The following is a 26,697-nucleotide window of genomic DNA, read 5'->3' on the forward strand; positions in this document are numbered from 1 at the left end:
GATCTGAGTTGACATGGGCAAGGCCGACTTTAGTGTGGTCTTTAAGAGCACCGTATGCTTTTCTCCATGTCTGAAGCGTCCCCATTTCCCTGCAGATCGCCTCTGTTTTCTCTTCTTTTCTTTTATGAAAATTAGGAGTCTGTCTCACTGTGTGATTTACCCTTTCTTATGATTTTTCCTATGATTTCTTCGACTGTTTTTTCTCTCTCTGTCTCTCTCTCTCTCCTGCTATTCTGTTGCTCGAGAGAAACGAAGACTATTAAATGGATTGTTGCTGATGAATGAAAAGAAATGGGAAATGAGCGGAAGTATGACACTGTTCTGGTTAGTACTATTCGCTCGCTGTGTTTGTTTCTGCTTCTTTTCTTGTGTGAATAATTGAATGAAATAAATATTTTCCTAGGAGTTTTCGATGGCTCTGGTCGGATGATGATGACAAGTGACGACATGTAAACATAAGATGATGATTCTTTCTTCATTAAGAATAAAGTGTACATGTATTGTCAGTAGCAAGACTCTCATTACATACCAAACAATCTGGTTTGGTTATTACTTACTTTTCTTTTGCATAATCAAAATCTTGATTTTGAATATGAGCGTTGAATGATTGGCATTTAATAGTTTTATTTGACTTTGAATTCAATGAATTGAACTTCTGGAAGAATTCTGTTTTGGATGGCTTTACATATTTCAACACATTCTCATTCATGGTGCAGAATCAAAAGTCAAAACACATTTAGAACACCACTTGTTCTGTATAGTATGAGGCAGGAGGAGGAGGAGGAGGAGGAGGAGACGAGCATTTAGTGCTAACAGAACCAAGATTGAGACAAAAGCAGCAGCATCTTGATGCAAGGCAATATACACTATTCTTCATGAAATGAGATCCTCCAGAAATGGTATGTCAAAGGGCAGCTGTACCATCCCAGAAGCTACAGTAAATGCAAATATCCACACTGGTATCATCCATACAAACATACCCATCAGGATTTGCTTTCCTGCAAACCACAAATCAAATCCACCTCAGTTACTTTTGTTTCTAATGCAATTACAAGAACCAACTCAACTGCACCTCATGTTTTCTTTTGCTGATTGTAATGAAAATCAAGACACTGCCTTTTCAAGAATGATTGGAATCACCTTAAACTTACATACAAAGGCTAATAATCTGCATAAAGCTTTCTGAATCAATCCCAGAAAAACAAGGATATAAAACTCCACCTCAGCTTAACACTTGAAACCAAGAAGGAAGCTACTACAGGCATATAGATACCAATTCAATCTCCCCATGCAATGAAACTTTTGCCAAAATGGCGTGTGTATCAACTTGGATTCAAATGGAGATCTTCAAATCAGAAACCCATTCACACATATGAAAGCCATATGAAAGGTTAAAAAGAAGATTACCAGCAGAACGAGAAGTCCGTTCCGTTCGTTCAATGAGCCATTCCCCAGTCTCCCTTAGCTTCTTCTCCACCGACCCTTCACTTTTCCCCACAGATTTCCTCAGCATATTATCAAACATACTCTCCTTCTCTTCTGCTTCACTGCAAATTGGGGACAGCCGCAGACAACACAACCAACAATTTTTTCAAGAAACCAAAATCATTATAAGTAATCTAAAACAAAGAAAAAGGGAAGAAGAGTTTAATTCTGCCTTGAGAATCTTGTTCTTTGTTCTCATAGAATTTAAATGAGAAGATAAAAACATTAGGGTTTTGCTTCTGCTTGCCTGTTGGTGTCCCTGTCCCGAAAAATGCCAGCACCAATTGCTCGTTCAATTTCCAAAACAGAAGGCTGCTGCGGCCCCTGTTTTTGGTAGACCTTTTCTTGAAGTTTTCTGCTATTTGCTTTTTGAAGCCGAATAGGTGGCTTGAGATTGGGATGAGGAGAAAGAGAAGGTGAAGAAGATTCATTAGGTTGAGCAGAAGAAGCCAGAATTTGAGGTTTGGCAATGGAGTGGCAGTTGAGGATAGCCATTATACTACTGATACGTACAACTGAAAGTACAAACAAAGCTTCCTTTTTTATTAGTTTTTTCTCAAAGGTATTTAAAATTCTGATAAAGATAAAAAGAGGGCCACACCCACACCACAGCCATGAGTAAATATCTACGCCTGGCTACAAATCCAGTGATGGTGTTATTCCTGCTCAACTCCAGATATATGGTTCCAGTCCAGACCAAGTCAACTAATATAGTAAAGCAAGAGATGAAAGAACCAATTTTGCAAATCTAATAAATAGCTAAAATTTTTAATACAAGTTTCCACTTGCTACAATGTAACCGCCCTTCCTCATGACAACTATCCCATCTACAGTGCCAATATTTTCTACATCTGAAATATATCAAATTAAAGTAGAGAGATACAGTCCACCTCCAATGACAAAATTTCACATTGAATTCGTACATCATGTAGACCAAAAATGGCCAAAAAGATTCACAGCCAACTTCTTTGACTTATGATCTTATTCCATCAAGTAGGTAACGTTCTAAGCAAGCGAAGAGCACGCATCCATTGCGATCTTTGTGAAAGCACAAGTTTCCTCAACACTGGAATGGCTCCAGCCGCTATAATTGCTGCATGGTTTTCGCTGTCCATGCTTAGATTATAGAGTATTGCTAAACTGGCTTCCACAGCTCGGTCACTGCCATTTTCCATCAGCTTCACCAATGGAAAAATTCCTCCCTCAGAGGCGACGGCTCTGGTTGAATCTATCATCCCTTCAGATATTATTTTGTTCAGCTCTAAAACAGCGGCTTCCTGGACTTCAGGGGAAAATGAACTTTTGATCTGTTCTATCAACCTTGGAATCGTTTCATAAAGAGCCACTTCCATATTAATTGGATTCTCAAAGTCTGAATTTTGACCAGATAGGCTGCCGAGTTTAACAAGGCAAGCAGCAACCCACTCTTTGTTCTGAAGAGGAATGCTAGATATGAGGACTGCATGAAGCAACCTTGTAAATTGATGCCAATTCACAGTTAGGCGAAACTGTTCATAATCGAGCAATTTTGTAAGTAACCGTGATGCTGCGGATAGTGCTAGACCGGCTTCTTCCAATTCCAGAATTTGCAAGTCTGGCTTGTCACCCTCAGTCCTGTACTCCATCTCTGCTATTCAGTTCAAATAAAATTAGGAATTACATACATGAAAACTCAGAAGCGATGGATGGAAATGCATAAATCAAGGTTGCTAAGTATTTAAAAAGCAGAGGCATTTAGACACTATTTACCCATTTAAACGATGATAACAACTTAAACGGAATCTGGTTTAGGTATGTTACTTGAGCAGTTTGTAATAGTCAACAAGTATTAGTTTCTACAAGTCATCAAACAAATCATGGCAATTATCCTCGCGTCATATTTCTGCTTCCAACATATGGTCATTCCATTAGTAATCCCTCTCTACACACGAACTTTAACTTCTTAGCTGATGAGTAGAGATCTTGAATTGTTAAAATGTTGCAAGGCACCTTACATAAAGTTTGTTTCTAAATGAAGGGACTAATAAAGCAATTAAACAGGCTGAAACAGTACATGTAAATCTTCTCCACATTTTCTCACATGTATACCCATGGACAATGAAACAAACGAAAGAAAGGCAAATGTTAAACTTCGTCATATTTTCTCACATGTACACTACTAGACAATGAAATAAAAGAAAAGATCAGTTAAATCTCAAGGTAGTTCCTGCACTTTGCTAGGTCTCTCAAAATGATACATAAACCGGTAAGGCAGAGACAAGGTATTTTAGTTCAAGTTCCTATTTCCAAACATGTTCTAGCACATCTTGCCTTTGTAGCAGTAAGTTATTTTTCATACCTATTAAAGATTTCTGTCGAAAAACTGCTTCTAGTCCTGATTCAATATCAGCTGAGATAAGCTGTTCAACACAAGCTTCAATCGCCACAATGGACTCTAGGATCGAAGCAGCTTTTCTCTGCAAATCGGGGATTGATGTCTTCAAGATATCCACAAGGCAAGAGAGGAAAGTCGAATCAACAGGGTCTCCTCCAGCAATGGTTTGTCTTCTGTCCAAGTGGTTATTTCTGTATGACTCCCAATCATTTTCATTGAAAGAGGAGTTCTAAATAGATTATGCAAAAGGAAAAACAGAATTGCTCAAAGACTTTCACAAGATCCTGATGTTGCTAGCACGTTGAATTACAATTAATTCATAAGCATATTAATAACTTGTGATGACCAGCGCCAGAAAAAATGGTACTTTACTTTCTCATTAACAATCTTAAGCCATAAATGCCAGAAACCAGCTCAAATAAGTGCACAAGACAGAAAAGAGACATTCTCTGGCAGTAAGTTTAACAAGCTCCGTATACAATGCCAAACAAACATCCCATATTTGCATCAGCAAGCCCAGACAATGAAGACAAAGTACACTATTTCTTTTTTTTTGGAAAGAAGGTGGAGTGGAGGGGCCAAAAGACAGAATATATACTCAGTGTTTGTATTGTCCATAAAGAAAACAAATAGCATGTGGATTAGTCGTCTGTCTAAAGAAAATACAGATGAATCTATTGCTAAAACTTCAAATGTGAAGAAATTGGATAAAATATCATTTGGAGGGCTTCTTTCAAACTGATGAATAAAATCAATATAGAAGGGAGTTACAAATATTTTTCTAGTTCTCATAATCAGTTCCAACGAAACCTAACACAACAAAACAAAGAAGTGGAATATGGACAATAGTTTAATGATTTCTTAAGCTACATATTACAAGTTTGCTCGGCCAAAGAATAGAAAGACCAGTTGCAGAAGGCTCATATTTCGACGGGCCAATTATATCCAATACAACCAGTGAACATCAACTGTGGAAATCAAGTAATTCTGCCAACCCTTATACATGGTAAGAAATACATGACACATTGATATGACAAAAGAATTCCATTTAAGAGATCCTCCACCGCCAAATCATATCTTAATGCCATCTACAGGAAATTATAATACGATTTTTTCATATTTATAACAGATGCATTACTTATTTAAAACACACAGAATGACATGAAAATCTTACTGAAGTGCCTATTGCATTCTAATATGAGCTCAAACAAGAAAGAACCTGGAGGCTAGTTCTGAGGGGATCATGTCATTCCCATGAGCTGATGCTGGATGCCTCACCACATCCCATCCTTTATTTGACCCATTTACCGTTCCATCATAAAACTGAAACACAGAAATATCAGACAAACTGTTGCATATAAGAGGAATCAGCTGAAAGCTTTTAATATTGGTGATAAAACCCATGTACCTTTGATTTCATTTCTTTGTTAGGGTCTAAAATCCGAGTAAGAATGTTCAGTATCTGCAGATCAACATAATTTTCTTTTTCTAACTTCAGTGTACAAATTGGAAACTTGTAAGTAACAGCACTTGAGGGAAATATATTCAAATACTACCATTGCTGTCAAGCTATGAGAGATCTCTGACTTTGACTGCTTCAGCAAATTTGTGAGAGGGTGCAAAATATTTTCTGCTTCAATTGTCCGACAGACATTATTGCTGGATTGCAAACAACTCCAGAGATTTAATATAATCAATTCACACTGGATAAAGTCCAACAACAGTATACAAAAATCATCCAAGAACTTGATTTGTGATAACCCTTCATTAAAACATGGACAGATAACAAATCGTACCTTGACGAATAGGCCAGAAATGAAAGGATAGTAGATTATATGAAGATACTAGGACTATAAACAAAAACAAACTATAGTTACATGTACTTTGATGCATGAAAAGATAAAATGTTTAAGCAAATTAGTTAATGTGAAGAAACAGAAACATACTCAGACATCCTCACCCACATCAGCACACAGAAGTGTAACACAATTTCAACAATCATGCACAAATCTACACTGATTTTCAGGGATGCATACCAGAGAACTCATATAGACTACTTCACTAATATACAAATGTTTTTATGGGTATGCCTGCATAGGTGTATATGGATGTGGTCATGTATCATTCTAGACGGGTATATATGCAACTGAAAACTAAGAAAAGGTCAGCACCACAAAAACCCCAATCCCTTCCATTGGATTTGGTCTTCTTTCTCAGGCCACTTTCTCCATTCTAAGAAATCTATCAGAAGTGAACAGCTAGGCACTGAAAGAAATAGCATGAGAACACCAAGAAGAATGGAAGGTCATTGTCTATCCACCAAGACAAAGGAAACCCTACCGACCAGACAATAAGTTCCACAAAATCTTATAAGTTTTCCATTTGTCTCTAAGATTCTTCATGTTCCTATTTCCATACAAAATTCCCTAAAATTACTGCTTATCTCACATATTAATCTGTACATATTACCTGATGGACAGCCTGTCCAAAGCTCGAATCACGGCCAATCTAACAGCGTCACTAGGATGATCAATAAACTGAACAAGATGCTTGATGGCACCAGCCTCCTTAAACGAGGTACGCATATGTTCATTGATGGATGCATCAGCAATTGATGCTGCAGCTTTGGCAATAGCTGATTCTTCTTCAAGTCCGAGAATTAAAACCAAACGTGCAACAGCGTCCATCCATGGCAAAAGCGTCACCCTCTGACCGGAAGACCATTCACCATTAGATTTAGTATCATCTTCAATTTCAATTGCCCCCATACGAGCAAGAAACTGTTGCTGTGTGCGTCCAACTACTGCATTCATCTTTGCCTCCTCTAATTCCACATTCTTGTCTTCAACATTCAATCCAAGTAGCAGTTCAGCTGCACCATATCTGGAAGGCCCTTTTGAGCTCTGTTCAATCTTTGTACCATCAGGCAAAGAAGGCCATGAGTACAAAGCTGGTCTAAAAGACTTATAGGCTGCTGCACCGACCAAGGGCACCAGAACCAGACCTTCCTCCATGACAAGTATTCTATTATACTCATCTTTAGCAAGTTCCAATAATGCATTTCTTGCTATCTTCCTAATGACTTTAGAGTCCTCCTCATTAGCGTTCAAGAGATTCGCCTGCATTGTGTTTGTAGTGATTAAATTCTCATTGGATCAGGAACATGATTAGGCATGACCAGCATTTTGCTATAATACAATCCTTGAGGAAAAAGGATATGCATGAAACAGCTGCCTGGCCACTTATACACCTCATAATCTGTTATGGCAGTAAAATCATGCATTAAATGAAAGATACATTAATCATGGTGATTCCAGAGAAGCAAAGTGAGCCTCACCAATTTCGGAATAACTCCAGCTTCAACCATTAGTTTATGACTTGACTGGCTCAACGTTAAATTAGACAAAACTCCTCCAGCAGCCTCCTTAACTTTGATATCTTCATCCTCCAAGAACTTGACAAGTAGAGGAAGGATATCAGAGCTAGTGATTCTCACACGGAGCTTCTCATCTACAGACAAGTTCCACAGAGTACATATGCTCTGCTCCTTCACCTGCAGAAATTCATTCAAGCTTTCCCTAAGTCATGAACCCAAGAAACAAAACAGCTAAGTACCAAAACATGGTAGTATGTTAAGTTTTTATTTACATCAGAAGACAAGGAAGAACGTGTCAACAGGCTGGTCATCTCTTCTATTGCACCACTGTCAGCTACTAAGTTTCTGTACAGATTAATTGATGATATCACCCTCAGAAGTCCAGCAGCTGCTTCACATGCAGAATCCGATTCTGATTTTAAAAGGTTCACAATGAGATTGACAGTTCCACGATACTTCATGATGCTATCAATGCAGTGCTTTCCACCAAGTGAGTACTTCCAGAGAGCGACAACAGCCTGTTCTCTGTCCTGAGGATCATTGTCTACCCCAAGCATGCGAATAAACAATGCGATGGAACCATCATTTGAAATAGATGATTCGTCCCTCAATGTCTCAACATCCTGAAATTGATGGGAGAATTAGTCTATCATTATAAGGTAGCCAAAAGAATATCATACTTCTTTTCCCAAATATTACAAAAAACTCGACTCTTAACAGCGAGGAACCCAACCAACTACAAAACGGTTTTGGGTAAATACAAGGGGTTAGCTGTACCAGTTTCAATTTTCTAAAGAAAGTGCTATAGCTGTTCAACAATCAGTTTATTTAAAAAGGAAATACGGAGGACAGTTAGCAGAGTCTAACCTCACTGAAAATGTCATACCCCGGTATATGATCATAGGAACACAGTGGCATCTGGACTTTGGAAGAACTAAATGGAAGTACAATAAGAGATCATTATCTCCCCAATATGTGTCATAGGCATGCTTGATGCTACTTGCGTATAAGGTTTGGACAAAAGTCACAAAAGAATTACGGTATAAATTGTTTTAAAATATTTCAGGATTGATACTTATCAATGACTTAAAGGTACACATAATTGCTAGAATCCTAAAAAATCCAATGTCGAGAAGAGAGGGATAAATGTATATAAGATAAATGCACAGAGTGCACGAGGAAACCTTCTAGCAGATTCAAATGTTTTGTTGCTGATAGAAAATACACCACATATGCAAACTGACAATGTTCAGGAGTTTATAATCCCTATTATGCAACAAATTATACTAATAGTAGGGTTCTGATATGACATTAGAATGTTGAAAAGCTATTCAATTACATAACTTGTAGAACAAAAACCACACAATAAATAATTTTGGATGCATCTGCTAAATTCGATTGATTCTAACAAGCTTAACCATGGATGAGAGATAGACACAGATCATTACCCGAACACAAACATACATTATTAAGCACTTCAAGTGTGCTATATTACAAACTGTTGGCCGTAGTTCAAGTATTATTGAGCAATCACATAGACAACCCAAATTCCATAAGGCTTAAAGCTGAAGACCTTAAGACAAAGGTAAAATAATTTTAACTTAAAATTTAAGGGAGGAAAAAAAAAAAAAAAAGAACAACCCATAATAAAAAGTAGCAACAAGCCATATTACTTGACCTGCAAAGAAATTCATCTGAACAAATTTGAAGTTTTATAGTCCCCGATAAATTTGGTAAGAAGATATATCATGCATTCCTCATGGCAGCATGACTTTAAAAAACATATACTTCCCCAGAACATTTTAATGATCATAATTCCAAACATGAAAATTGCCAACATAATAAAAGTGGCCTAAGTGACATGCATATACGGAACCATCAAAAACATATATAGAAGTGAAAACCAAAATGAGAAAAACCCAAACGGAATTATAACGAGTAGAGTGCTTACAGAAGCTGAAGATTGTTCTTTGGCAGCAAAAATTTCACCTTGACCTTCATGACTGCAAGCCCTTGTCGGCACAGGGAACTTAGAGCAGAATGAAGTTGCTGGGTACATGGTATTTTTCTTAAATTTTTAACTGAAAAAATATAGGCAGACGTATGATTATGTAAAGAGGGTTTCATGAAATTTGGGGGTTTGAATTTGAAATGGTTTGGGATGGCCACGGACATGTTGTTAATCTTACCAAAAACTGATTCAAGAGTAACAGAAACGAGGGTTTAAGCAGGACGGTGAGTCATGAAATGGGTTTTTCCCTAAGAGAAGATATGTTTGTTTTTCATTTTCCTTTCTTTTTTTTTTTTTTTGTGGGAATAAAACAAAGGTTTGTTTCTAGAGTTATACCTCTTGCCCTGTTCTTGTAGCATCAGGATATTAGGGCGGGGAGAATTTACAAAAAGATATATGAATGAATAATAACTATATATGCCCATGAAAAAGAAAAAAGCGAGAGAGAGCTCACTCATAGTACATAAAATAATTATTAATAAATTATGAAAGAAATTGTTGACACGAGTATTCTTTATTATTATTTAATATAAAAATTGATCTTTCGAAATTTCCAGAACCATAGGATAATTCGTTTATGATTTGACTTTAACTAAAAAGAATTTCTTTAAAGAACTGTTTATCACATTTACAGTATCTTTTTAAAGACCATATTTACATTATTTGCTACTTTAATAATTAATTTATTTCTTTGAAATTATAAGAAAGTTTCTTTTTTTAAAAGAAATAATGCAGTGGTCAACCATTAATTATTACATCCAGAAATTAGCAGATGAATAGTAGAAAATTTAATTTTCAAAATTATGAAAAGATAAGAAAAAAAGGAAAAATAAGAGGTGGGATGGAGAAATCTTATCCGGGTTTCTGGGCCGTATCTTTATTTTCTCTTTGCAACAATTTATTTTTTGATTTCTGCCTGTGCTGAAATGGAATGAAACAGTTGCAAAACCAGTGATTGTGGTAGAAACTAGGACTAGGAACCAGAACAACTCTGCGTCATGCCTTGTTGTCCTGTGTACCATCTGTGACCGAGAAAGATAAGGAAATTTTGGCAGTTGGGTCAGTAAAATGAGCAGCTTCCACATCCTCAAGGCTTTGCCTTCTCTGTCCCCTCCCTTCCAATGCAAATGCAAGAATCGTCTTCTCTCCATTTCTTGTGAACAGAATCAGAATCAGTATGTCTCCTCCTCCTCCTCGAGAAAACAGGTCTCAACTTCTTTTCAATCACAGCCACACGCATCCATTACAAACAAAATCCAAGACCCCAGAGCTAAAATTGTTAGTTTGGCAGTTCAAGTTGGAGGCGTTTTGGCCACTGTACGTAGAATCATCCTATCCAGCTGCACCATTAATTCTTTGCGCTTCCATGTTTTTGAGCTTTAACCTCTTTGAGAATTGACTATACACGTGATGTGAACAGGTTGCACAGCCTGCTTTTGCTGTGACAGGTGTAAATGAAGGAGAAGATTTGATATGGATTTTGATTCAATCCGGAATTTCAGCTTTCTTGTACTTCATTGTGTTTCCAGTGAGTGAAAACTGTGTCGTAATTAACTTGTATGTATTAATGTTGGGCGGGTTTGGGTTAATGCAATTCTCAACTCTGTTTTGCTGCAGCCCATCATCATGAACTGGCTTAGGACCAGATGGTACAAGAGGAACCTATTGGAAATGTATGTGCAGTTCATGTTTGTTTTCATCTTCTATCCAGGGTAAGTGCCACTTTACAGCTTCCCCAACAACTCATTTGTTACTCAACCTATTTGCAACAAATACTACACGTAGTAGCAACTAATAATGGTAAGGTTTGATTCATCCGAAACTCCAAATGCTATCTATATATGTTGGTATTAATCAGTTTTTATGGACTGTTTGAATGAGGTTGGATTACCTCAAGTCAGGTTTTCTATTTCTTTAAACACGTAGTATATATGTGGGCAGGGTGTTGCTTTGGGCACCATTTCTCAACTTCAGGAAGTTCCCCAGAGATCCCTCCATGAAGTATCCTTGGTCCACGCCACAAGATCCTTCTCAGATTAAAGGTGGATTCTTGAAGTACCCCTGGGCTCAACCTGAAGACTATGAATAGGAATAGGACGTTTTGCAAGTGTAAGCAATTCAAAACGGTCTACACGAATCCATCTAATAACCATTTCTACTTCAGCTCCATTCCAGTGTTAATTAGTTTGGATGAAAGATGATATTAGAACTGATAATTATATAACAGTACTGGAAACACACTTTTCTCCAAGACTCGTATCCTATCTTTGTTTCTAGCGCCAGCTAGCTAGAGTTAGCAATTGACTAGTTTCTCCCAGTATTGTTTATCAAATGAAGCTATTTCACCAAGGAATACAACTTCAATTCCTCTTAAACAGAGGTCATTAGAACCAGTCAGCATTCAGCAACGGCAAAAAACATACTGCGCAGATCAGCTTGGAAGTCGGGACTCTACCTACCAAGTCTCCAGCACCAAAGGCCAAAACCCAACTCCTATATATATATACAGGGGGCAGTGGGAAAGAGAGCAGAAGATAGCCAAACACATGCAATTGATTTACAAGAAATGCCACCAAGATATAAGACTGTCCCATACACACATATGATCACACAACACTACCTCAGTTTCCATCAGGAAGCACAACCAAATATAGCAGCTCAACAGCTAAGCCACCATGGATTTAAAGCTAAGCACATTAACAATAAATAAGAAACTATTGCAGCTTTGCTTCCATGGGAGAGAATTGGATCGGTTGGAGTCCGAAATTTCATGTATGCTATATATGCAAGGAGCCGGAAATGGAGATAAATATATATAATAGTAGCAAGCTGGGGAAGTCTCAATTATGGGCTTGTGGGTTTTTTTATATATAGCTTAATTAGATTGGTTTTCTTTGTTTAATAAATGTGTAAAATTAACCTTCACAATACATATCTGATATAAATGAAATAGACCGCGTGCTGCCTATGATCAAGCTTAGCTTGTATATTTTTAAGCTATGCTTCTTCTCCGGTTAAACTCATTCATTTTCACTTATGAAAATATCACTTATCTTAAAAGTTCATTTAATATTGATCATCGGACCAAACATTAGATTTAAATTTTTTTTTGGTCAAAATGTTAATGCCAATTGAGATAATATTTGTCATCCTTGTACAAATGATATGTGTGGTTCAGATTGCTGATTGCTCTCTAGATCTCCAATAATGTATATATATAATATATTGGGGGTGAAGATGAACACTTGAATAACTTATAATAACTAAGAAAATACTAAATAAGAATTAATTAATATGATGAAGAAAACAAACTCATGCATGTATGTAAAAGATTTGAAGGGTTGGGCCACAATTTAAGGAAATGCGGTCATTTATGTATAATTAATTTTGTCACACGTACGGTGGGATATGATAAAATCAAGTAGAAACGTGGAATTAATACATAAATATATATATATATATATATATATATATATTTATACATATATATATGTAGGTATATATGGGGCTTATGGGCGTATAGGTATAGTATATGGGTGGTGGGCGTAGGTAAGGTAATTGTGGGATATATGTCCATCGCCCTATATATAGCTCTCCTTAAATATCTGTTGTCCTGAGGTTGAGGAGCCCATTTCTCTACATTTACGTACGTACGTATACCCATTCTCCATTAATAATAATAATATTCAAATCAACGTTAATTGCTAGCTCAAGAAGAGGAAGAAGAAGAAGAAGAAGAAGAAGAAGAAGAAGAAGAAGAAGAAGAAGAAGAAGGAAAATGGATGTTTTGGGTCTTGTGAAGATTCGAATTCGTAGAGGCATTGGTCTTGCTGTGCGCGACACCGTCAGCAGTGATCCTTATTGTGTTGTCTCCTGCGGTACTCAGGTAAATTAGTTTGACTCATTCATATTTATACATCCTTAAAGATATTCATTATTGGAAGATACGTGCGTGCATGTTTGGTGGTGCAGAAGGTGAAAACTAAAGTGGTGAAGGGAAACTGCAATCCTATTTGGAATGAGGAGCTCACCATTTATATTAAGGATCTAAATGTTCCCATCATTCTGGTATAAACGTAATTTATATGTATGTTCTCCTATGTTTTTGTTAAATTGATTTCATGGTTTAATTACAATTTGATGACGATGCATGGATGGATGGATGGACGGATGCAGCAAGTGTTTGACAAAGACACGTTCACGGATGATGACAACATGGGAACTGCTGTAATAGACATAAAACCTTTAATAGAATGTGTGAGAATGGAATTGGAAGATCTGCCAGATGGGACTCGAGTAGATAGGATTGTGCCGGACAGGCACAACTGCCTTGCTGATGAGAGCTGTGTTATATGGAACCAAGGCAAAATGACACAAGACATGATTCTCAGACTCAACAATGTTGAATGTGGCCAAGTTGAGGTTCAAGTTGAATGGATGGAAGGTCTCCTCATATAATTATTATTATTATTATTATTTATAACATTATTACCTACCAATATTATTAAATTACTATATATATTTTCCTTAATTATGATTCTCTCTATATATCATTCTTATCTAATTGTAATTATATATATCATCAAGTGTATATATATATATATATAGAGTCCAGCTCCAAGCACCAGTTTGCTGTTTCATCACCCAGATCTACATTCTACCCAGTTATTGTTGACATAAAGTGCTATTCTGTAAAAACCCTTTTTTTTCACTCTTTGTTATATATATAATCCCTTGTATAGCTTTGTGTGGCAATTAGTCAGGAGAAGAGGCAGTTATTTCAATTGTATCAAATGGCCACCTGGCCGAGGCATTAATTTACTATATGTGAGAGACTGATAATCTGTTGTTATAAATTTTGGTACATATTAATTGTAAATTAATTCAACCCCTTTTATACATGCATCCTATAAATTCTCATAATTTATGTGATAATTATGATTTCAGACTTAGAAGATTATGAGGAAGCAATGGATATGAAAATAGAGCCAAAAGACGCAAAATGGAAGGCAGTTTTTAAGAAGAAAACATGGCATGACAGATTTGTCAACAGAATTAGACGTGGACACGACTAGTGCAGCATACACATTCCTGATCAATGCCGACGAGTTGGATCAATTTTCTGGACATCTTTGCTTCCTTTTTACTTCCTTTTATACTTATATGTTTTATCTAAATTATGATGTTTTCATCTTTTATGTATTACGTAGTAGTAGTTGTAGTAGTAGTAGATTTTGATTCAAAACTTTTCCTTCTTCTCTAGCTTTATTAGGCAACTTATATTGTATAAATACAAGACATATTTTCAGCTTTAAGACATCAAATTCCATGTGTCTCATTTCAGCAATAATATTTTCTCTTTTCTGATGTATTCTTTCTTTGATATGTTTAGCCAATACTTCTTTTTCTTTCTTTCTTTTTTTTTTTTATTCTGGAATTGTAATTTCTACTTTCATTCTCTATGTTTTATTACAAATAATTCGATTTTTGAATGACTGGCACTTTCTTTGTCAATAATATTTGTTATTGGACTATTAAATCTGTAATTATTGTTTGATTAGTGGCAACACAATATAATTTATTATGTCATAGTAGTCAATATACATTATGGTTAGAAATTGATTTTTTTTTAGTTTTTAATTCTATTGATAAATTAAATATTGAGGATGTGTTCCTAATTATGTTGTTTATTTAGTAAGGTAATAGTTAGCCAACAGCGTTCCTTTATGTAATGAAAGATATGAATGGTAGGTTCTTAGGTCGTATTATTGTTCATAATCAATTTTTGTGTTGTGAATGAACGATATAAAATATTTTTTTTCTTACAAAATATTAAGTTCTTTTATGCAAAACTTCTGTGATAATTCAGTAATTTGAAATAATTATAAAAGTGTGATAATTTTTTAATTTGAAATCTTAATTTAGTAATTAATTTTATTAATATATTAATTGAATAATTTAATTATTAAATTTTGAAATTGTAAAGGCTGCCAAGGGTGAATTTTATAATTTTTGAAAAGACAAGGGTAATTTGTGTAAAAATGCAATAGACGAGGGGGTGTAAATATAATTATTTTTTTATTTTCTTGTTAATATCAACAAGTTCGATAAATTTTGACTAACGAATAAGCTTATTTATTAAATAAAAGCAAATTTTAGAGGTGTTAAATATAATTTTTTAAACTATAATGAGTTAGGTAAATGTAATTTTTATTAAAGGGCAAAAGACAATTTTCGTCTCACAACTATAGGTCATTTTCGTTTTAGTCCCGTAAGTATCTAGGGTTTGATCCCGTAAAACTAAAAAATTCGCAATTTCAGTCCAAATTTCGCCGGAAAATTTTGTGGGTCGCCGGAAAAAGTCACATGCGATGCATGTGACTTTTAAAATTGGGGGCTCGATCCTGATTGGCTGGAGAAGCTGATGTGGTGGATTAAAAATCGCCCGCCAGTCGCCGCCACCTTCTCTCTTCAATTCCGCCGCCGTTACTTGGAATTTCTAGCCACCACATATACCATTCGATTCCCCATATCAAGGAGAACAAAACCCCTCAACCAATTTTGAGATCCCACCACGACAGCGATTGGGCTTTGAAATTGACCGCCGCGGACAATTCCTGTCGATTCTCCGGTGACAGGACGACCCACGATCGCGGATTGGTACCATTGGATTCGTCTCCTCACTGCGGTTTTAATGGGACTAGTCTCATCCATTTTCATCAACTAGGTGCAAAGATCCATCGTTTTGAAGATCTCGGTCGTCGTCCGCCGCGACTGCACCTTCCGCCGGCGTATTCTCCTTCGTCTGAACGAACCACCTGCTCGGAATACCATCGTTGAACGCCTCTCGTTCTGGCGAATCTTTTGAGACCAGTCCCATCGATTTTGGTCACCTCTGTGCAAAGATTTGACGAAAGCCATCCTCCGCCTTTGCCGACGGTCGCGAACTCGATTTTCGTCGTTTTTTTTTTTAATTTCCATGTATGCGCCACATATGCGCCACATCAGCTTCTCCAACCAATCAAGATCGAGCCCCCAATTTTAAAAGTCACATGCATCGCATGTGACTTTTTCCGGCGACCCACAAAATTTTCCGGCGAAATTTGGACTGAAATTGCGAATTTTTCAGTTTTACGGGACCAAATTGAAACCCTAGATACTTACGGGACTAAAACAAAAATGGCCTATAGCTGTGGGACGAAAATTGTCTTTTGCCCTTTATTAAATAAACAGTACAATCGTACAGTATAACAGTGCTCAATGAGTGGCTGTCTCCCTCGACAGGCTAAGGGATACACCAAAGTCTATATAACACACAAGAACTAACAAAGCGAGCTAAAAAAGCACTATAAAAAGTTTATATATAATTACATTAAATTTGATAGAGGGAGAGTGTAGTTATCCCAATATTAATTACGCAAGCAGGTAAAACTCGAACGGTTTGAATTTAATGCCCAGAAACAAGAAGCCAAGATCATATATTCCTCTAATTAAAATATATAGAAAGCAGCAGTCATCAATAGCTACTCACTCACTCACATTTTTAATTAATTGGCGTGGTTGATTAGTGATCATTACTTAACTCGCTACTGCAAAGGAAAACAAATTAAGAGTTGGGTGTAATTAATCATCAATCCCATATATATATATAAGTCGTTATTATACAAATACCTCATACCGAAGCAAGAAAGAAATTGTCAACACACGAGACACGACCACTCTGGTTTATTCACACACCATCACCCACTTGACCAGACAACAACAAACATACAGCAATAGCATACTTATTTCTGAAAGAGCTGTCTAGATCTGCATGTGGATGACCAGTACTTGCACTAATAATAAGAAGGAAATATATAGTTGCAGTCGGGCAGCTCTCGGACGTGACGAAAATATTTGTAAATGTAATTACTGATTATGAAGGTGAGGGACATGGTGTTTCTCAATGTCTTTGGTAACATTGAGGCAGAACTCCATGAGTGTGTGGGGGTCAGGAACATCCTCGCTCAGTTTCTCGTACTCTAGGGTCCAAGTGACGAGGTTGTCGTCCCCATTGGTGTCCACATGAACGGTCAATTTGAAAGTCTTGTACAGCTCCATAAGATCTCCTTCTATCACTTTGAATGTCACCGACTTCTTCTCCTCATCTATAGCTTCAATTATCTCTTTCGCAACCTTCTCCTTACCATCTGTACGTATTCATTCATCATGCATGTATATATATATATATAAAATGAATGAAATACAAGTAGCTAGGTACGTACCATGGGTGTAGTTCCAATAAATGACAGAGCCGACAGTTCCCCATTGGCCTTCATGCAAATCGCAGTTTTGAATGTTATGAGGGGTCATGCCGGAGATGTGGTGTGGTCTCTCTCTGAAGATCTCATGGAAAACGTCTCCATCGCATTTGATGTCTATTTGAGACACCAGCTTCCCACTTAGCCCCATGGATGGATATTGGATATTGGATATTGGATATTGGATATTGTGATCAACTAATGTGATGTATCTCTGATGAGGCAAGAAAATGGCTTCACACTTGACCTCTTTATATAGTACAAGATCTGAAGATGCATATATGATTACAATTTCCATCACTCTCCTCTCTTCAACCACACACCCAATATTTTATGAAAATAATGCCATGAAATTATTTTGGATTATTTAAATGTTTTATGTGGCTTGGGATCCTCTATTCTCATATCATATTTCATCTCCTCTTTCATCAATAATTGATGCCATGCCGACGAATTATTTCTTCTCTTTTCATTTGCGACCCATCTTCACTAAAATAATATTTTATATCTACTAACGCTGCATTACACTCCATGTAGCGTATGAATAATAAAATATATATATATATAAAAATATTAAATTATGTATTTTAATCAATTTTAATACGTAGTATTCAGTATAATGAAATTAGAAAAAAAAATTAAATATATGTACATATGTGATTTGAAATATATAAATTTAAGTATTTTAAAAAGAATAAATTATAAAAGTTGTTAACAAAAATATATAATCTTTTCCTTTTGCCTGTATTGGAAGAAGAACTAAATATAGTAGGTATTATAATATCACAAATTTGTATACTATAATTTAACTTACATAATAATGAAATCAACTATCATCCTTTGGCTAGAAAATTACACATGACCCAATTAAATTGTAATTTTAATCATGTAATTTAAGAGACATTGGTATTTTTAGTTCTGTAATTTAAAAGAGTTAACATTTTTGGTCCTATACGAATTTATTTACTACACTTAATCGCAAGTACTTTTTTCTTTTAAGTAAAAGCTCTTCATCATATATAATATAGTTTAAAATAAGAATTTTAATTAAGTTAAAAATTTTATTTTGATGATAAATACGCTCTACTTTAAAATAGTAATTCTTATATCACAAAAGTTTCACTACTAGTTTTAAGAATAATAGTAAAAAATTGAACCATTTATTATTAATACTTTTTCATTACATTATCGATACTCTATACTCAAGTATGCTAGACAAGTTAATTTTAGATATTGAGCAAGTACAGTTAGTCTATTAATTACTAAATTAAATTGGTTAAAATAACGTCAAATTCAGTCTCTAATATAATACCCTGTAGTGTGTGGAAGCAAGGATTATTAATTTTCTCTCTCTTGCCCATATATTGTATTAGCATTTGCTCTTCATTGCCCGGGTCTCTTATCAATCGATTTCTTGATGCAATAGAAGATGAAATATGATAGGGGAATAGAGGATCCCAAGACCTTTTTTTTTGTCCATGCTACTATGCTCATCGGAAAAGAAATGGCCCCATTATTATTATCTTTAAATAATAAATTCTGTTACATGATGATAAGTATAATTTTATTTTTTATTTGGTGAGAGATCCAAACATATCTTCAAAATTACTACTTGTATTAGAATAATAAGTATAATTTCATTATTTATTTGGTGAGAAATCAGAACATATCTTTAAAATTATTACTCATATTATATATATATACACATAAATATTTTTCTATGTCTAAAGTCAAATGTATAAATTTCAACCACAACTTTTGAAAAGTTTATTCTAAAATTGTACAATTCTTTTTGCCAAAAAATTTCGGTATCAATAATATCTCAGTTCCAGCAAAAAGCTGATATAGGAAAGTCGTACTTCTGACCAATGGATCAATTATGTTGCTGCCCACAATGGTAGAGACATCTGACAAGATTGAGTAGGCAGAGCCGGTGAGATTGACGTCTATTATGTCTTTCTTGAAATGATGAAACATACATTAATATGAACATCAAATTATGAACCGACATATCACATTGGTAATGGTGAACGTCAATTTATATAATTATTATTGAGAATCTCGTGGAAGACAAATTATTGCAATCAACATTTAATCATTAAACCTCCTCTCGAGATCCATCAGAATAATAATAATAAGATCCGACCCATTAACAGTGATAGTTTTGGCCATTTTAATATCAAATTTTAATGAATCGTGAATTTTGTACCTGTGTATGCTGGCCAAGATTCAATTGAAAGGAGCCAGAGGCCCGAGACCTAAAGCAGAACAGTTGAGTTAAGAATAAATTTGTTCACTTGTGATTATAAGAAGAGTGCTGTTCCTTTCCTGCACACAAGATACTCCAATATTTCTTCAAAATATACATCAGTTGATGTAAAGAAAGAAAGGTCAGAGGATTCTGATGGCTCTATATATGGTTAGACTCAGACCGATAACATTCACTTCTTTATCAAGTCAGATGATTCTTTTCTATTGTTAACAACAACTGGAGACGTGGAGAAACCATTCCGGTTATCTGAAATAACAAACTTGTTGCTTTCAGGATTGCATTCTCTTGATGAAGACTCTGATCTTGCTCCCATTATCTGCACTGTTAAACTTCCACCTACACGAGAGATTGGGGACACAAACTTATTAGTATTTTCTGGAAGAGAATTATCAACAAGTAAAATAACAAATGCAAAACGTTCAGTCCCCAGTACAACTTCTTGATTCCACTTCACTAGACAACTTATTAGTAGAATAGATTTGTGTGTTTAAATTATATTACAGAAGCAGAACCTTTAAGGATTTGAAATTGTCAAACAAGATGTAGTTCTGAAAGCAAGACTCCTTAAGTTCAGAATTAACCTCCACAAGAGTTGCACATTTTCAGATTCAATAATTGGTAGTTGGTACTTAATAGTATATCGGATATTAAACTCATTAAAGATGACAAAGGTTTTCTACCAAGCACAAGAGCAGCTCCAATCCATCCTCTGACACCCCATCTCTCACCAAGTAAAAACCAAGCGAATCCAGCACCCCATACTGGTTCTAACCCGTAGATTATTGCAGTTTCTGTGGCCGAAACATCACGCATTGCAGCCATCTGCATAGTAATTCTAGATCAAACTTAGATAACAAAGACTTCAATCTCTAATTATTGAATCGACAACTGGGTAGCAAAGTTAACCATATCTATACCGTGTATATTATCTGACAAAAGAAACCGGTAACAATTGAAGGTGTTTAATAAGCCTTTTTCCATTTCTACTAGAAATTTAAATTAAGAAAACTTTATGTACGTTGAATAAGACCTGTTGGCAAGAGCAGAACTTCATACCTCTACAGATAAGCAAAGGCTAGTTGAGAAAATCCCAGTATAAAGTGCTGGTATCCAAGGAAATGTTGAAATGCAATCCAGAACTGTTGGCCACGTCCAAGAAAATGGGTTTGATTCTTGGATACCACCACTAAACAAGCCTTCAACAGAGTACCAAACAGCTGATAGAAGGGCAACAACACATACCTACACAATTCAATAATTGGACTTGCATTACAACTATAAAGAGTAATCTGTAGGCAAAATCACCGAGTTACGACTTTACCTCATATCCAAGGAGTGGTAAGAAATTTTCTCTTTTTGTACTTCTTGAAATATGTTCAGTTCTAAGCATATGGATCCCAAAAGAAACTGCACTTAAAAAGTTTAGCAAGTCTCCAATCTGTAAACATCCATAACAAAATAGGTGAAATCTTTTGGTAAATGCATTTGGATTGTAGATAAAAGAGTAGTTACAGATAAGTTCAAGGAAATAATAGCTTCAGATCATTTTAAATCGAAGCCATGTGAAGAACAACCTATTCTAGAATTCTATAGGAATAACAACAAGACACTAACAGATGGAGGCGATCCGCTGGACTCCAGCATCGCAACTCCTACTATAGACATGAGAGCGCCAAACCAGGTACGAGCAGGTATAGCAGATCCTAGCATGCCATCAATCAAGGGGACAACAATTACCTGAACATTATCCTAAGTTAGAAGAATTAAATCACAATCTAGAACAAAAATGTCTTATCAGCAACAGTGACAGTTCATAGATCCATACAAAATTTAGGAGTTGTTCTTACAGTAAACATGGTAATAAATGATGCCCGTCCAGCATCAGATGTGAGAAGCCCAAGGGCTTGCAGGATGTATCCTAAGCTGACCCAAAATCCCAACTCTACCCCTGCATTACGAGTATGAACATCATCTCTAGCCTGGATAATAAAGGGGATAAATGGAATGGCAGCCACAGCAAATCGCACAACAGTGAAGGCCTCAGGATCAATAATAGCTTCAACTTCCTTGACAACTGGAATGTTACTGGCTGCAGCAAAATGGGCATATATATCGTAAGTCAATCAAACTTTTAATACCATTACCAGAAGTTTCAACTGAGACATTGTTTTACTTGATACCATTTACACATCGTGGTCTTGAGCTAATTGCATCCTTTTATAATTATAGCACAGTTGATGTTGAGATTCTGCCATATCCTTTTTGGATGTCAACAAATAGTTTTTCTACTTCTTAGATGGCAAATCTTTCCTTTCCACAAGTTTTCAGGTAATCTAATAAATTTGTAGAAAACATTTCACTTTTTCAGCTCTAAAAAATGTGCATAGACATTCCCCAGCTCACATAAAGAATAAAACTCATGTCTTTGAGTTGAACTTTCATCTATTACTTAGCTGCGGGGTCAATGTTCTATCTGTTCAACGTCGAGGATGATTTTCATCGATAAGAAGATTTCTTTGTTTCATCTTTAACTTTATTTAATGAACACCAATTCCACAGCTAAAATAAAATGTCTACTGAAAGAAAAAAGGGAATTAATTTAGAAATTAATGGCTGAATTACACAATGAAGATTAGTGCTGAAAGAGCAAGAAAAATGGAATGAGTAAAAACAATAGAAATCAAAACCAACAAGAAAATCACAAACTTCAAATTCCTACCATAAATAATCGTGATGACATTTAGCAAAAGGAGGCTCCTTACTTTCCGCGACGCAAGTAGTATTCTTCGCCAAGATGCCCGCTTTCCAAACAACGACTTGAAACTCAATACTTTACCATTTAATGCACCGCCGACTGTTGAAGAATTAGTCGTTTCATTATTTTCAGAATCAGTGTGGACCTTAATTATTTGGAGTGATTCTTTTCCCAATCTGTTTCTGCCATTATTAACAGCACAACCACACAAAAAAGAAGAAGAAGAAGAAGAAGAAGAGTGGAAATTAGAAGAGGGGATAACAGGAGGGGGTTTCCGGTAAGAGAGTGATGGGAAAATGGAGGAGCGGAGAGAAGTAGTGGTGGTGGTGGCGTAGTTGAAGTGCCATCGCCATGGGAATGGTGCAACCATTCCCATTGGTGTTGGTTGGTGGAGGTGAGCCTGAACCTGAGCCTGAGCCCGAGTCTGAGGAGCTCTCTCTCTCAAACTGTAAGATCTCTCTTCCCATATGAATGGTGAGACAAAATTGCAAAATAATCCCACATTTTAGTATTATTTTAAATTTGACCTTATATTTTAAAATTTAAAATTCATCCTCATATTTCATTAAAAATTACAAAATTGATTCCAAACATAGCAAAAAAACAACCCACCACTAACAAACATTAAATACTTAATGGCGGCTGTCAATCCTGTCATTAACCATTTTTTTACTTATATTGCATTTTTTGCTCTTGTTCACAATCATTAGGCAAAGATAAAGAAAATAAGAAAAAAACAATAAAGTTAATTCACAAATGACAAAATATTTCATGTGTTTAGTAATAACAATATATTATTATTATTATTATTATTTAAGCATAAATTTCATTATTTTAACCAAAAAAATAAATAAAAGAAATATACATACCATAGTTGGAGTTGGTATTGTTGATACAACTCTAGACTGCAGTGCCACACGTCAAACAACTTTGGATGTTCATATTGTGTCAATATTTGAATATCAATACTATTATCAGCAAATTATGTTGGAGTTGATATTGCTGATACAACTCTAAGACTGCAGTGCCACACATCAAACAACCTTGAATTTTCATATTGTGTCAATATTTGAATATCGATACTATTATCAGCGAATTAGGTTGGAGTTGGTATTGCTGATACAACTCTAAGACTGCAGTGCCACACATCAAACAACCTTGGATTTTCATATTGTGTCAATCTTTGAATATCGATACTATTATCAGCAAATTAGGTTGGAGTTGGTATTGTTGATACAACTCTAAGACTGCAGTGCCACACATCAAACAACTTTAAATTTTTATATTTTCAATCTTTGAATATTGATACTATTATCAGCAAATTAGGATGGAATTTGAAGAGTTTGGAAAAACGATTTTGGAGAAGGAGAGAAATGACAATATATATTTTATTTTTATAGCCCACTAAGTGCAAGTGACTTGTCCTCCGTTAAGTGTCTATAACATATGTTAGTGGGTGGGTGTTCTTAAAATCTTGAAAAACATGGAGTTGAGTTTGGAGAATTCCTAAATTGTGAGGCTAATTTTGTAAGTTTAGGGAATTGTGTGCAGTGGTAAGGGTACGGTAGTAACAATTAGGAAAAGAGAACCAGTTAGGAGAAGCCACGTCTGTTTTGGACACGTATGGTATGGATCCTTTTTTTTGTCAAACTCTTGTGATCTCATGTCCTTTTTCTTTTTATTAAAAATTGACTATTAGGAAAGCGATAAATTTATGATTTTCTTTTTTTTTTATATTGTAGAAATTCCATTGAGCAGTAACAATAGCATCAAGGACGTTTGGGCCCTTGTCACAAAAAATATACATGGGGAAGTTTGGGGAGGGGGGTACTAGGCTGTCCCAATTTACAACATGAGCCCATTTAGCCAGCCTATGTGCCATGCTATTACAGTGTCTCAGGATTTTCCTAAAGATCCAGTTGGGCCTAAGGTCCTAAAATTCTTTAATAATTCAATTTTTGCTGCATAATCTGCATTCTCACTGTTTCTGGAGATCCATTGGACGGCTTCAAGAGAATCTGACTAAAAAATGACCTAATCTGCATTAGTTCTGTGGAGTATTTCTACTGCAATTCGGATTACACAAAGTTGAGCAAGTGATGCATCGTTTACAAAAATTTCATTTGTCTCTGCACAAGTCAAAATTGAGTAATGGTCTCGAACAATTAATGACGCTAGCAAAACATTTTCCCTCCTTGAGTGCGACATCTGTGTTAACCTTGATCCAACCCGTCGGGGTGGAGTTTAGTTTTAACAAGACCGGATTCATGAGCGTTCCAATATTCAGTTGAGTTCTTGAGGATACAGGCAACAACTTTCTCCAGTGGTTGTGGGTCTTTCCCATGCATCTTGTCATTTCGTATCTTCCAAATGAGCTCGAGGGTGATGGCCCCTGCAGTGATGAATTCGTGTTTGATATTCTGGAGCTAGGACTTGAGATTTTCAAAAACCACTCTCTAAGTGACAAGTGGAACAACAGGTGTAGTTTCACTTACCATTTAGAGAGTAACCAGATTCGCTCTGAACAAGGGGCAACATAGGAAAAGATGGTCAGCATTCTCCTCCTGCCAATCACAGAAAAAAACATTCAGGGTTGGAGATGGGGAAATATTGTATCAATTTACCTTTAGTAGGCAACATGTCAAAAAGAATATGTCAGATAAACAACTTCAATCTATTATGGAGGTTAAGCGACCAGATTCTTTTTCCTAAGAGTTCATCCTCCTAGTTTGGGGAGGATTTGGAGAGCTGGATTGCACAAAATCGCAATTTGGCAGAGAACTTCCTTGACCTGGAGAGGCAAATGGACGGGGGGGTTTCGTACATTCTGGAATATTTTGGATTTTTTTTTTTATTTCTTTTGATGATTGAATCTAGGAACAAGTCCACGAGAATTTCTTGCCTCCACTGGTAGGTATTTTGGTCAATGAGGTCTCGAACCGGTGTTGGTCAGCTTGGTCTCAGGTTCAGTGGTTGAGTGCAAAGAAACAAAAATAATTTTGGGTTGAGAGGAAAGCCATTGGGGAAGCAAGAATTTCATAAAGCTTGAGAGAAAATTATATCAGCTCAAGAACTGGAGCTTCAGTATTTACAGAACTGCAAGAAGCGGTTAACAGGTTAACCGCTATTAAGAAGGGGTTGTGGTGGCCTTGGCATTGCTTAAGCCTGTGTTAGCAACAATGTATTTGATGTATTTTGTCTGCGTAATGGCAAGGCCGCTGGCTGATCTAGCAATCTCCAATCCTAAAAAATGCTTTGACTACACGAAACTAACGGTGACAACAAGTCGAGCTTGAGCTTGAGCTCGCTTCTGTAATTTCAAGCTTGAGCTAGAAGAGCTCACCAATTCGAGCTCGAGCTCGAGCTCAACTCCTATATGTCGAGCTCGAGCTCAAACTAGAGCTCAAATTGTTTTTTTTTTTTTTGAACTTTTTGTTTTCTTGTTTATTATTATTATTATTATTATTATTATAAATTATGGAAATCGCCAATTTTTTACATAAATTTATAAGTAATAAAATAAATTATATAATGCACACTATATTATTGTTATTATTATTATTATTATTAGATTAAATAATGGGATCACCAATTTTTTACATAAATTTATAAGTAATAAAATAGATTGTATAATGTATACTATATTATAAATATACCAAAATATAGTATGAAATTCTAATTTATTGTTATAAATATAAACTACTGATTAGTTTAGTAGTAATATAATTAGTAAATTGAACAAAAAAAGAAAATTATTCTGAATAGTTTAAAGTTATTGGAAAAGTATCAATTATCTGAAATAATGCAATTAAAATACATAAAAATATTTTATAGTTGAAATTAATATATGCATAAAAATATTTTATAGTTGAAATTAATATATGTTCACAATCTGCAAAATTTATATATTTATAAATGTTACTATAATATTGATGTAACTATCATTTTACATTGTTGAACAACATGGGCTAATCGGGCCATCAAAATTCAGATCAGACCGTTAGATATGATAAAACTTACAAAAAAATACATTTGGTAAAATTTTAGACTTATTGGATATACGGAAAAACTTACAAAAAAATACATTTGGTAAAATTTTAGACTTATTGGATATACGGATGTCG

At 35.5% G+C, this 26,697-nt stretch overlaps 7 protein-coding genes across 8 annotated transcripts in view; 2 read left to right on the forward strand and 5 right to left on the reverse strand.

Moving 5' to 3' along the window:
- The window catches only part of LOC105159900 (putative clathrin assembly protein At2g01600), a 4,946-nt gene extending 4,606 nt beyond the window's left edge, over window positions 1–340 (reverse strand). Inside the window, exon 1 of the mRNA XM_011077116.2 lies at window positions 1–340. This exon is cut by the window's left edge and continues 3 nt beyond it. Coding sequence (XP_011075418.2) covers window positions 1–85 — 85 coding nt within the window. The 5' untranslated portion in view covers window positions 86–340.
- On the reverse strand, window positions 608–2,112 carry LOC105159891 (probable NAD(P)H dehydrogenase subunit CRR3, chloroplastic). Its single transcript, XM_011077107.2, has 3 exons — window positions 1,733–2,112; window positions 1,408–1,547; window positions 608–998 (listed from the first exon to the last, which is right to left on the reverse strand). Exons 1-3 carry the CDS (start codon window positions 1,978–1,980, stop codon window positions 874–876), a joined length of 513 nt encoding a protein of 170 aa, XP_011075409.1. The 5' UTR covers window positions 1,981–2,112; the 3' UTR covers window positions 608–873.
- LOC105159907 lies at window positions 2,214–9,272 on the reverse strand. 2 transcript variants are annotated; one of them, XM_020692348.1, is made up of 10 exons: window positions 9,187–9,272; window positions 8,103–8,169; window positions 7,508–7,858; window positions 7,197–7,412; window positions 6,329–6,978; window positions 5,416–5,518; window positions 5,268–5,321; window positions 5,079–5,182; window positions 3,824–4,032; window positions 2,214–3,112 (listed from the first exon to the last, which is right to left on the reverse strand). In XM_020692348.1, the coding sequence occupies exons 1-10, from the start codon at window positions 9,234–9,236 to the stop codon at window positions 2,475–2,477; spliced, it is 2,442 nt and encodes an 813-aa protein (XP_020548007.1). In that variant the 5' UTR covers window positions 9,237–9,272; the 3' UTR covers window positions 2,214–2,474. The 2 variants fall into 2 exon arrangements, with proteins under 2 accessions (XP_020548007.1, XP_011075431.1); XM_011077129.2 differs by having other exon boundaries at window positions 3,824–4,050.
- Window positions 10,123–11,484, forward strand: LOC105159914 (NAD(P)H-quinone oxidoreductase subunit L, chloroplastic). The gene is made up of 4 exons (XM_011077141.2): window positions 10,123–10,563; window positions 10,667–10,774; window positions 10,864–10,958; window positions 11,188–11,484. The coding sequence occupies exons 1-4, from the start codon at window positions 10,315–10,317 to the stop codon at window positions 11,333–11,335; spliced, it is 600 nt and encodes a 199-aa protein (XP_011075443.1). The 5' UTR covers window positions 10,123–10,314; the 3' UTR covers window positions 11,336–11,484.
- LOC105159925 (protein C2-DOMAIN ABA-RELATED 7) lies at window positions 12,795–14,593 on the forward strand. The gene is made up of 4 exons (XM_011077153.2): window positions 12,795–13,132; window positions 13,219–13,314; window positions 13,423–13,690; window positions 14,194–14,593. Exons 1-4 carry the CDS (start codon window positions 13,025–13,027, stop codon window positions 14,319–14,321), a joined length of 600 nt encoding a protein of 199 aa, XP_011075455.1. The 5' UTR covers window positions 12,795–13,024; the 3' UTR covers window positions 14,322–14,593.
- On the reverse strand, window positions 16,865–17,859 carry LOC105159933 (kirola-like). Its single transcript, XM_011077165.2, has 2 exons — window positions 17,511–17,859; window positions 16,865–17,435 (listed from the first exon to the last, which is right to left on the reverse strand). The coding sequence occupies exons 1-2, from the start codon at window positions 17,842–17,844 to the stop codon at window positions 17,155–17,157; spliced, it is 615 nt and encodes a 204-aa protein (XP_011075467.2). The 5' UTR covers window positions 17,845–17,859; the 3' UTR covers window positions 16,865–17,154.
- LOC105159942 lies at window positions 19,819–23,050 on the reverse strand. The gene is made up of 7 exons (XM_011077176.2): window positions 22,538–23,050; window positions 21,666–21,907; window positions 21,433–21,555; window positions 21,140–21,256; window positions 20,875–21,060; window positions 20,499–20,640; window positions 19,819–20,154 (listed from the first exon to the last, which is right to left on the reverse strand). The coding sequence occupies exons 1-7, from the start codon at window positions 22,947–22,949 to the stop codon at window positions 19,988–19,990; spliced, it is 1,389 nt and encodes a 462-aa protein (XP_011075478.1). The 5' UTR covers window positions 22,950–23,050; the 3' UTR covers window positions 19,819–19,987.

The sequence above is a fragment of the Sesamum indicum genome, linkage group LG1, assembly GCF_000512975.1.
Source record: "Sesamum indicum cultivar Zhongzhi No. 13 linkage group LG1, S_indicum_v1.0, whole genome shotgun sequence".
Taxonomy (NCBI): Eukaryota; Viridiplantae; Streptophyta; class Magnoliopsida; order Lamiales; family Pedaliaceae; genus Sesamum; species Sesamum indicum.

What these genes read in the sequence shown, in the direction of transcription:
- LOC105159891 (XM_011077107.2), bottom strand. Translation starts at nt 1,980, where the DNA reads ATGGCTATCCTCAACTGCCACTCCATTGCCAAACCTCAAATTCTGGCT. An exon ending in CGGGACAGGGACACCAACAG is followed by an intron (nt 1,548 to 1,732) that starts GCAAGCAGAAGC and finishes CCCAATTTGCAG; the next exon opens with TGAAGCAGAAGAGAAGGAGA. An exon ending in ACGGACTTCTCGTTCTGCTG is followed by an intron (nt 999 to 1,407) that starts GTAATCTTCTTT and finishes TGTGGTTTGCAG; the next exon opens with GAAAGCAAATCCTGATGGGT.
- LOC105159907 (XM_011077129.2), bottom strand. Translation starts at nt 9,236, where the DNA reads ATGAAGGTCAAGGTGAAATTTTTGCTGCCAAAGAACAATCTTCAGCTT. An exon ending in TTGGACAGGCTGTCCATCAG is followed by an intron (nt 5,519 to 6,328) that starts GTAATATGTACA and finishes TTTGCAATCCAG; the next exon opens with CAATAATGTCTGTCGGACAA. An exon ending in CTCATAGCTTGACAGCAATG is followed by an intron (nt 5,322 to 5,415) that starts GTAGTATTTGAA and finishes GTTGATCTGCAG; the next exon opens with ATACTGAACATTCTTACTCG.
- LOC105159914 (XM_011077141.2), top strand. Translation starts at nt 10,315, where the DNA reads ATGAGCAGCTTCCACATCCTCAAGGCTTTGCCTTCTCTGTCCCCTCCC. An exon ending in TTGGAGGCGTTTTGGCCACT is followed by an intron (nt 10,564 to 10,666) that starts GTACGTAGAATC and finishes TGATGTGAACAG; the next exon opens with GTTGCACAGCCTGCTTTTGC. An exon ending in TGTACTTCATTGTGTTTCCA is followed by an intron (nt 10,775 to 10,863) that starts GTGAGTGAAAAC and finishes GTTTTGCTGCAG; the next exon opens with CCCATCATCATGAACTGGCT.
- LOC105159925 (XM_011077153.2), top strand. Translation starts at nt 13,025, where the DNA reads ATGGATGTTTTGGGTCTTGTGAAGATTCGAATTCGTAGAGGCATTGGT. An exon ending in TTGTCTCCTGCGGTACTCAG is followed by an intron (nt 13,133 to 13,218) that starts GTAAATTAGTTT and finishes TTGGTGGTGCAG; the next exon opens with AAGGTGAAAACTAAAGTGGT. An exon ending in TAAATGTTCCCATCATTCTG is followed by an intron (nt 13,315 to 13,422) that starts GTATAAACGTAA and finishes GGACGGATGCAG; the next exon opens with CAAGTGTTTGACAAAGACAC.
- LOC105159933 (XM_011077165.2), bottom strand. Translation starts at nt 17,844, where the DNA reads ATGGAAATTGTAATCATATATGCATCTTCAGATCTTGTACTATATAAA. An exon ending in TTATTGGAACTACACCCATG is followed by an intron (nt 17,436 to 17,510) that starts GTACGTACCTAG and finishes GAATACGTACAG; the next exon opens with ATGGTAAGGAGAAGGTTGCG.
- LOC105159942 (XM_011077176.2), bottom strand. Translation starts at nt 22,949, where the DNA reads ATGGGAATGGTTGCACCATTCCCATGGCGATGGCACTTCAACTACGCC. An exon ending in TGTCATCACGATTATTTATG is followed by an intron (nt 21,908 to 22,537) that starts GTAGGAATTTGA and finishes ATTTTGCTGCAG; the next exon opens with CCAGTAACATTCCAGTTGTC. An exon ending in TGGAGCTGCTCTTGTGCTTG is followed by an intron (nt 20,155 to 20,498) that starts GTAGAAAACCTT and finishes TCTCTCGTGTAG; the next exon opens with GTGGAAGTTTAACAGTGCAG.